Here is an 11,301-nt window from a genome sequence, read left to right as displayed (position 1 = left end):
AAGAAGGTGTTTTATTTTTATAAAATATTCTTCTTAAAATAGTATTGATAGATTTACTCGTCAATCTAATCGACATATTATTGCCAAATGTTAAGTCGATGCTTAATTTCCACGATCGGCATTTACAAACATGATGTTTATGTAAATTGTATTAATATCTGTGAAAGATCCCTTAAGACAATTTGGAATGTCATTTTAAAGCAGATGATTGGCATTGATAAGATTATTTGTTGTTGTCAAACAATGTTGATGAACATACTATCCAGCGTAAACATAAGTAAAGAAAAATATAAAAGAATAATTGGTTTTACTTTACATAACTAAATAAGAAAAGACCTTGTTGAAGCCTTTTTTTATACAAAATAATGTATGCATTTGTGTCTCTTCTTACAGTACTGCAATTGCCTAATCGACACTATATTATTAATGTTTCAGCTAGGAGACGATTGAGTAAGTAAAACAGTAAAAATGTTACATGTCTCAAGTATAATTTATAATTCTTATACAAGTATATATATCATTTTAATCCAAATAAATATTAATATAAAGTATAATGGTAAAATTATTATAGGCGGAAGCGATCAGGTTGAGTAAATAGCTATTTGTCAAAATTTCATGACTGAGGAAGAGGGCTGTGATTGTCCGACATTATTTAAATGAGTGTCACATGCTTAACAATATCTGACAGGATTGCCACGGTTGGTGCCTCTTAATCAAGTTTCATACATAATATTTCATCATATACTAAAAAAACGAACAACCCAAATTTGATTTTGTTTTCACCAATTCGAACACACGTTTCTTAAACAACTTCGAAAGTCATTATCAAAGGTAATTACTAGCCCGTTTACAATATTTCAGTTTTAACGATTCCAGCAGGCGATAGCAACTGTTTATGTTTCGTGTTGATTTGAAACAGTGTTGATGAACAAGCCAGCGTAAACATTATAGTGATTCAAATAAATTATAGTTGTAATAAAAGTATAAAAAGAGCGCCGCGGAGGTAAGCTAAAGCTCGTCAGTTTTGGTCTAAAAAGGAGCATACCTCAATTAGTAAAGTCTGAGTTATAGGTCAGTGTTACCTTTCATACTCATGTACTAGTTGTATATGGGTGGGGGGGGGGGGGGTTGTTTTAAAATTGCTTAAGTATTTTCGTTGGTTGTTAGTTATTCAAATAACACTTGTATTGAGTTTTGTCTAGTTTTATAATTATAATTTTGAAATCCTGTTTCACCAATATTTCTATTTTTCAGAATTGAATTCATTGCCTGAGGAATGTAAGTACAACCATCAAAGGTGAAATAAGTCTCATTCCTGAACTATACTTTAACATACAGAATAATAAATATCAATGGAATGCAAACAATAGTAATACAATGATAATCAATCAATATTGTTTATTATGAAGTATGGATTTATTTTTACAAAATTATGTTTGTTATAAGTCATAGTGTTATTATTTTGGGAAAAGGGGCAATGATTTTGAAACATTTTTACCGATTTAACTTGGCCATCTTTCGCACATGGGTTTTTGTTCTGTTTCGATATTTTACCCTATATACGCTCTATTTGTAAGGGCTATGATGCCGATTGCTCAATCCTGACACGGGTGGGTAAAGCAAATACACGTAGGTAAAAATAAAACATACCAACCAAAATAAACAAATATAACACGATATAGATCATTGAATTAACGTAAAATATCTACATTCGATGCGCTTTTCTAACTAATGCATTCTGAACAAGAATACAATACACCAATTTTTCACAAAGCACTTTAACATTGCTAGATGTGCTCAGTCATAAAACTGCCTGCAAAATCACGAAGAAAATCTAGTACGGGACTTTCGCCAATTGAAGTGGTGATTTTCATCATAAACAAAACATTAATCGGTAAGAGTTACAACTGACGACTCTTCACTGAACTGGATATTTATTATCGTGCAGCATTGCATATTCCATGATTTAAGTAAGGTAATGTAATATTTTGGAATTTTTGCGAGCACGGGTCCAAATGCAATACTATATCTTTTTGATAGATAAGTCAGATTTTGGTTATCCAAAAGTCATTCGTTCGTTCTATGTGCCATTTTATAAATAAAATAGAAACTTCCCTTTAACTGTTATACATTGTCGATTTCATTTTTATTTTGAGAATTCAACACCTTGTCGATAAATATATGGGGTAAACAGAATCGAGAGAAACCCCTGTGATCCATCATCTTCATACTTCGTTTTAGCTGTTATTCATTATTTATTTCATGTGATCCATTGATGCTGTTTGCACTATATATTTAAACATATACACATATAAGTATTGTTTTACTTTTTTTCGAATTAACCTTTAAATTTGTTGATGATTTTGTTTCGTTATTTTTTTCTTTTTATATTTTTGTGTAATGTGAAGTATGCACGGTGCCTTATTTTTCAATTCTGCCTTTACAAACATCATGATTTGCATGTATTACAAATCTATCACTGTGAAAGAGACTCTTAAACCACTTCCAAATGTCATTACATAATGTAAAGTTATATAATACCTGTTCTGCTGTTTTTAATCTCAAAAGAAGCCAGCAGGTCATAGTTGTCAAATTATTTCTGTTTTAAAACATTGGTGCTGAAGCATAAACATAAATAGTAATACAAAGAAATGAATAATTGTTCAAATTATATCTAAAGCGCCGCGGAACGAACGCCAAAGATCGTCAGGTATTGTCTAAAAAGAGGCATACCTAAACAATTTAAGACTTCGGGGTCTTGTTTTTACTTTGCATAACGAAATAAGAAGTGTATAAGTTAGTTGTATGTTATAAAAAGATTATATCGTACATGGGTGTCTCTTCGTACAATATTGGACTTCCTTTATCGATATTATTACTATGTTTCAGTGCGGAGGAAATTAGGTAAGTAAAACATTAGTAGATGGAATAGTTACATTTCTCAAATGTTCGTTATAATAATGATATACACTATCAATACAAAGCCACACATAAAAATTGTAAACCAGAGTGGTTAAAAACAACTACGTCTATGGATACGTGTCTCCTGCCTTTATGCACTACATCATACAGGTATGTCTACCTTGTATTATTTTAAAATTATATGTGTAATAACTCAATGAGTCGACATTAGGTTTAAAGAGAAATCTCGCAATATAGTTAAGACTCAACTGCAAATTCAATTGCTTAAGTAGGGCAATCATGAAACATCATATATTTCAGTGGTTCATAAGTTCTGTTGAATGATTTGAAAAGAATATCAAAATATGATCTCCAATGCACCAGTCAATTGTAAGCACGCCCCCCCCCCCATGTCCGGGGGTATACCGGGGATAGTCGGGGAAATGGGCCGTGGTTGCCTTCAAGGATGCCCCGCAGTGCCGGGTGAATGCGGTGGTTTTGTCTTCGCAAAACCAAAGCGGGGATTGGGCCTAACCCAGAGTCACTGGGGAGCGGGGGGATTTTACCCGGGGTTGGCTGGACCGGAAGTCAAAGTCCCCGCTATTTCTCGGACCTAGGGGTGGGGGGGCGTGGTTACAATTGACTGGGCCTGGTTCCGTAAGTGTTATCATTTTCATTAAATGAACTACAAGTAAAGGAGTAAAAATGTTGTTTTGCTATTTTGATGCTCTACTTACATTCAAGAGCTAGGATTGAGCACATTGTAATGCATGGGATGTATGTAAATGCCTTAATGATTAAACATAAACGCGTCCGTATGATACACACAAACCATGTGGTTGGATTTAAAAATATCAATAAGAACCAAACTTTCCGAGAATGATTGTAATACCAAGGTGAATGAAATGATTGGATGACGTGAAATTGTGTACGCAAAAACAGTTGTTGGTATTTTTTGATAAATATTTTATTTTCGCAATTGTTTCTGTTTTCTGATTTTTTTTTGATTTTTTTTCCTGCAAACATTCCACTTAAGATCTGTTTTAAAGTGTTTTTACATAATCAAACGACAGACCTGTTAAATTAAAACAAAACATGGAATAAAAAGGTTATCTCAGCATGGTGTGTGCATGATACACATGATCTACTAACACAAACTGCATGATGGTGGTAGTTGTGTAGTGGTGGTGTTCTTAAGCCTCATAATACACTGTAGGCAAACTTTTGTGTATCTATAAAGATCGTTTTCGATTTTATATTTGAATAAATGCTTTTGCACCAATAAAAGCAACGTCTTTGACGTCATTGGCTTTATCTCATATATTTTAACATGTACAAAATAATTAAAACATATTCATGCTCCTTACTGTCAGCATTGGTTTATGTAAGACAATATGAGCTTTATTTAACCTTTGTGTTTTAGTTAGATCATGATACTTTAGTAACGTTGACAACGACAATGGCAATACTACGTAATAATACTTCACCGGCATTAAATACTTGGGTTGAAATATGTTCGATTTCCGTTAATAGACAAACATTTTCCTGACCATAGATTGATGGTTGGATGGACTGATGGATGGGTGGATGGATGGATTGATGGATGGTTGGATGGTTGGATGGATAAATTGAAGGATGGTTGGACTGATGGATTGATGGATGGATGGATGGATGGATGGATGGATGGATGGATGGATAGATGGATGGATGGATGGTTGGATTAATGGATTGATGGATGGTTGGATGGACGGACGGACAGAATAAATAAATAAAAACAGATGGACAGACAGACGACATATTGAAAGACAAATATATACAAAATATGGATAAGTAATTAATAATATCATAAAGTTTCTGCCTGGTAATTTTCTCTAATTCAAAAGGCTTTTACGTGATAAACCATGGAAGTGGTATTCACCGTCAAAACTTATAAAAACATTATAATTTTGGTAAATAGACGTGACGTCATTATGTACGCTATGATAAAATAAACTTCTGGAAATTGAAGTTAATGCGCATGCCCTTTTAGGGGATTGTTGAATAAACATATGCTGTATGAACAGTATTGTTGAAGATTATAACAAAAAGCAAATAAAAACACACCTCTATTTTTGTAGAAAGAATGGCTGAAGCGGAGGCAGGCGTCAATGAATTGATGGGAAAGTTGGAAGTGCTGTTTGAGCTGTTTTTGTACGTTTGTCTGATACTTGAAACATCAACATCAAAGCAAACAAGGAGAAGCAAAGAGGACAAATGCATTGTACATATATTGCTTCTCCGATCTGGAGTTGAGTCGAATCCCGGCCCAAGGACATGGATTGGTAATTATCTTAATTTGCTTTACACAGTGCAGGTGATGAGCGGGTTAGGCATTGTCTACGTAATTTAACCTATTTTTCTGGACTGCTTGTAGTTACTGGAATGTGATTATATTTAAGCGCATAAGATGAAATGACGTTAATTATAAACCCAACACGTTAATTACAAAGTAGTTAATATTTGCTTTAATGTATACGATAACTCTCAGTTCAGGCGAGTACGTTTAGTTATATACAAAGGTGTATTAATAAACAAATACTAATGCATCAAACACTATTTAACAATTAGTTGATATCTAACATTGTCGGCTAAACTGATAGCTTTGTGGTTGGCGCCGTCTTTTACGCAGTTTCTTAACATTACACCACTCGGGTTGTCAGTTATAGCACGTTTAGTCATTTTGTGTAATTATTTAAATCCCAACTCACTCAATGGAGTTTGGTTTACAGGGAAATTGATTTTGGGATTTTTACACTTAAAAACAAAGCTTATATTTATGTCTTAGGATACCGTTTACAGCTGATTGGGTAATACGAAGAAACCTTAATCAGCCTGTTATTTAAAGAAGACAATTTATACCTTCATATAGGGATCATGTTGCGGTGTCGCCGTCGACCACGTCCGCAGCACTACATTAATACTTTTGCTTTTGAAGTAAATCATTTGTTATCAAATCTTTGACAACTTTGTCGTAGACTGAAACGTTATCTCTATGCCAGTGCTTTGGATTTTTTTAAATTACTCCTTTAAACGAAAATTAGATAAACAGTTTTAGTATGGTGACCATGAATAAATCAGATATATAAGATGGCTATAAAAATAAGTTCGTCAAATATTGAAATGGAAAACAAGACTTAATCGGCGGCATAATACGAACTAATTACCTGTATGGCTCACGGTCCATAAACTTAAAATATTTTTTTAGCAATCTTCAAGTTGATATCATTTTACAGTTTATATTATAAGTACCTCAACATTTTTCTTATACGAATATATCGCCTGCTAAAAATTTCAGAGTTTCAACAGTGGTACCTAATCAAATGATTAAAACATGAATTAAAATTACAGATGAAATATTGAATTTTTATAGTTTGTTTTACATTAAAGACAAGTAAATGCATGCATTACATTATTAGACCTTTTTTAGATTACTTACGTGAATGGGACAAACCTACACAAGACGATTTAATGTATCTGTCGGGCCGCATAGGCAATGGATGGAGACATTTGGGGGCTAGACTGCACTTGCGCCAAGCACAACTGGACCATATTGAACATGACCACAAGGGCATGCAAAACCAAATATATCACATGCTGCTTGAGAGCACAAAGTCGGGACTGGAAGCCAGTTTGAAGGATATATTGTTGATGTTAGACGTTGCTTCAACTGAATTCTCGATGACAGTCGACTGGGATGACATTACTCTTAGATTTGGTAAATATGACGATCTATTTGCATACCACATGTTTTATCTAGAATAAACCGACCCAAAATTTGTGAAGTTTCGATGCCATATGATTCGGGTTTCAAAAGAAAATGTGAAGCGTACTGAACAAAATGAAACATGTAGTTTATCTTGCCTTGAAAGCTTTCAAAATAAAAAAAAGTTTACATCCGCTTGCAGATGAAATAAATAGTAAAAATAAAACTGAAATAGCATTATGTAAGCTAATGATATCGGATTCCTTGACATAAATTATTTGCGCGCTGGAAAAGGAATTAATTTTGTTTTTCTCTAGCCCCAAAAGTGCCTCTTACAAACTGAATTAAATCTATTAAGACATCCTTTCTATCTCACGCATGTAAATTGTTATTGTTCTGTGATAATGAACCCTTCGTGTTACACAAAAAAGTTACTTGTGGCTTAGCATTTGCTCTTATCTTCCTTTGTACGTGTTTGTGTAGGTCTACATCTTAATATAGGTAGTGTTATTTCAGCAAACAACGGTCAGGAACAACAAATGATGCTCGGAGATGTCGCAAACCCTATTTTGGCACGGATGGTCGATGTCGAGAATAAAATTGCTAATTTACAAGCAGAAAACAGGGAGCTGAAAACAAAAATTGCCTCTCTTGAACGTGGAGCACAAAAGAGAAACGCCGATGAGGGAGAGACATCAACTGACGTGAAAAGGGTCAAACACCATTAACATCGTTAGTGAGAGATGATGAGTATGACCACGGATTAAGACGTAATGTACATGACTATAGTTGTATTTTTCTTGCCATCTAGTCGCCATCAAACTTGTTTGAGGTTTGAGATGATGGTGATAAATGGTTAAGACTTTTTGACACCGACAGCATTGTAAATAATATTTGTACAATATTAGATACAGTGTGTATTTACATAATTAGGTCATTTTATCAACGGGCGTATGATCCTGCGATCAATTTTGTCTAACGCTTTATTCTTGCATGTTGAACGAGATGTTTGGAAACCGGACTGATTACACTAAATTGTAAATAGTATAAATACAATAATTGGATCCGTTCTAATTTACTAATTGGTATCATCTTCACAACGAGCGTATCATTCTACAATGTAATGTGTCTTACTTTTTTCTTTGATGTTACGAGATATATTTTGAAACCGGAATGGTTACACCAGGTCGCTAAGCATTCTTTTTTCAAGATCTAACAGCAAGCTGCCCTACGTTCTTGAATGATACCTAGAAATGATTGAAAAAATGAACATTAGCATGAGTATACCTTAGTAAAATATGTGGGTTTGATATCCTAAAATTCTTATATCAGGTGTTATTTTGTGGTATATGTATATGCTTTTTAACTGTACATAGTCTTTGAAATGTATACATATTGTAAAGTTTTAAAATAAAGCCATATTAAGAAACTGAAACCAATTTGTAAAAAAGAATGAGAATTTTTTTTTAAACAATATCGTTTTATAACTTTACTACATTACCATCAACTGTTTAGAACTTACGTACAAATGCAACTTACTAATACTTATAAAATAGAAACATATTATCTACGGCATATCTTTGGATCATACAACTGTTAAGAATAATTAAAATGTATAATTTTCAGATAATATCGCATTCAAAAAGATATAATAAATTGTATATTCTTTATCTAAATTGAACATATGGCGTTATATTTGGGTATGTAATAAGTAAAACATGTTTTATCATTCATCCTAAAGGTTAGCTTTTTTGTTTGTTATTTAATCAGATTTTAAATTAAATGTTGTACTATTTTTCGTTTAGTATTAAGACATTATGTACGCTGGATATCATCTGAAGACGTGCATTACTAGTACTTTGCAAATGACATTAACACATGCTTATTACCTAAATATATTGAACAAGAAAAGCAAGATTACTTTATCTGATGTTCAGCCCGTGCATTTTTGATTTACTTTTGTGCCATGAATGTTAAACTAGTGAACTTGTGTTTTTATTCTTTGTTTACACTAGATGTCCTCGGAATACACACATGTATTAGCATTTTGAATATGATAAATGTTTCATATTTATTATTTGAATATGTTAGATTTGGCTTTTAATAAACACACGTGGATTTTTAACAGCCGCAAACAGATAAAATTACGTGGCCTTAACCAAAAATAAGCAAAGTCCGGTTACCGGTATCCGAGAATACCTACTAATAAACATAATGTTAGCGGTATGTTCCTGATGTATATATCTTAGGTAGCATGTATGCATGTAATAGTACACAGTATACGTTGTATAACAATTTCAACTGAAGTGTCTTAAATTGATTGTAGTATTTACTTTTGACCTTCTTTATTAATATGCTAAACACTACATCCTCGTAATCTCTGAATTATTTTGCCTTTTTATGAAATAATGTATTAACTACGTTCATCTAATAACCAACGCGTTTTGATATGTTGAATGAAATTTCACTTTTTTGAGCATTGCCTATTGTGTATTGAAGACGTATTATGTCCAAGTTCAAATAGACACTCTTGTCTTTCTATCTTTAAACGTATGTGATATGAGTTGCCGTTTTTGATAAATACTCTGGCGATTTAGTCATGGCAACTTTAAATGGAAAACTTCAAATTTAAAAGAGGCTATTTTATAAACGAGCGTAAGCACGTAGGATTCAATGTGCTTAACTATTTTCTTACACTCGAAATTTTGAAACCGGAATGGTTACACAAGGTTTAATCTAACGTTGCAAATGATTTTGATTTAAATTCTTAAACTCGCCTAGCACATTTTTTTCCGGATCGTACAACAGGTTGTCCAACGTTCTTTGTAAAGATGCTCACAATATGAATATAAACATGTGTATATCTTAGAAAACATGTGAGAATGATTTCCTATAATTATTATAACTGGTTTAAATTTGTGGTATATGGATATAATATTTAACTGTACGGAGTCTTTAAAATGGACACAGACAATAAAGTTTCAAAGTATAAACATATTAAGAAACCTAAGCCTATATTGAAAACGAGCCTTAGAAAATTTATTTAAAATTTAAAACAAAATGGTTACTTAATTTTATAACTTTATCTTTTTTAGTCATAAACTAGAAAATATTATAATCTGCATAAATTTGGATCATAAACCTGTTCTGCATAATTGAAAAATAATATCAGAAATTATAAATTGTATACTTTTGTTTAAAATGAACCTATGACGTTTTATTAGTTTATGTAATAAGTTAAACATTTTTACCTTCCATTTATTTTAATAGTTAGCTTTTTTCCTGTGTTATTTGATCAAATTTGTAATAATATGTTGTACCATATTTTCCGTTTAAGTGTTAAATCATTATGTACGCTGGATATCATCTTAAGAGACGCATTAGTACTTTACAGTTGACATTAACACATATTTATTATCTAAATATCTTAAACAATAAAAGCAAGATTACTTTATCAGGTGTACAAGTGTTGTATCTACTTTTGTGCCGTGAATATTCAGAAAATGTTAAATTCGTGTACCTTAGTGTTTAAACAATGTGTACACTAGATATCCTCGGAATACACACAAAAGCACTTTGAATATAACATTTGTCACATATTGTATTATCTAAAAACGTTGAGATTTGGTTTTAAGTAACAGACGTGGTTGTTTGATAGCCAAAAATAAATATATCACGTGGCCTTAACCGAGAATAAGCAGAGTTCGGTTACCGGTATCCGAGGATAACTACTAATGAAAATATTTTAGAGGTTTTTTACTGAATGTATATATATTTTATGTAACATGTATACATGTAATAATACACGATATACATTGTTTAACGATTTCAACTTCTGTCTAAAATTGATTGTAGTATTTACTTGGTAATTCTTTATCAACATTAAGAATATTGTATCCTCGTTATCAGTTAATTATATTACCTTTAATAAAATTATATATGTTACTACCTTTACTTAATAGCCAACGCGTTTTGGTATGCTGAATAGAATTTGATTTTTTTAAAACATTGTATTTTGTGTATTGAAGACATTTTATAGCGAATAAAACGCAAATTTCCATTCATAAAGGCCGATTTAAATGCTATTTTGCAACAGAGCCTAGCGGCCACTTTAAGCTATACGAAGTACAAAGTGTGTAATCATATCGGCTTTAAGGATACTTCTAGCGAAAACGGTACTTTCGTTTGATTAAGTCATGAGTCTCTCGGGAGTGGATATGTTCGTGCTTTTTTACAAAATCAAGGAAGGTGAAAAGGTAATATTTGCAATCCATTTAAACATTGACGTCATTTTCAATTATATGAACTTATTTTCAACCAAAACCTTTATACATAAAGTATTCTTGAAAATGCTAGAGTCATTGTTCATCGTTAGCACGATGTTACCCGAGAGTGTGGTCTTGTGTTGTGGAAGAACCGTAGTAACCGCAGTAAAACACATGCTCTCGGCATACAAACCATATATACAAATGCACTCGATTAACTAAAAGCTGTTTAATGTAAATGCAGCGACCATCAAAACACTTTGCGGAAGAGTGACTCCTCAGGCATCAACTAATTTGTCTTTTTATTGAATATGCAAGGTATAAAAACACTGATGTCTTTGATTTAACCACTGAATCGATGAACCGGTCTTCAAAAGTATATTATCTGACGAT

At 32.5% G+C, this 11,301-nt stretch overlaps 1 protein-coding gene across 1 annotated transcript; it reads left to right on the top strand.

Annotated features, from left to right (window-relative positions):
• The first annotated feature begins 439 nt into the window (after positions 1-439).
• On the top strand, positions 440-10,583 carry LOC128222902 (uncharacterized). Its single transcript, XM_052932076.1, has 6 exons — positions 440-450; positions 1,255-1,278; positions 2,890-2,904; positions 5,019-5,222; positions 6,368-6,655; positions 7,160-10,583. Exons 4-6 carry the CDS (start codon positions 5,024-5,026, stop codon positions 7,369-7,371), a joined length of 699 nt encoding a protein of 232 aa, XP_052788036.1. The 5' UTR covers positions 440-450; positions 1,255-1,278; positions 2,890-2,904; positions 5,019-5,023; the 3' UTR covers positions 7,372-10,583.
• Positions 10,584-11,301: the final 718 nt, after the last annotated feature.

This window comes from Mya arenaria, chromosome 17, assembly GCF_026914265.1.
Source record: "Mya arenaria isolate MELC-2E11 chromosome 17, ASM2691426v1".
In the NCBI taxonomy this organism is placed as follows: domain Eukaryota; kingdom Metazoa; phylum Mollusca; class Bivalvia; order Myida; family Myidae; genus Mya; species Mya arenaria.
The sequence above is the reverse complement of the archived record's forward strand: the minus strand, read 5'-3'. Positions and strand labels throughout refer to the sequence as shown.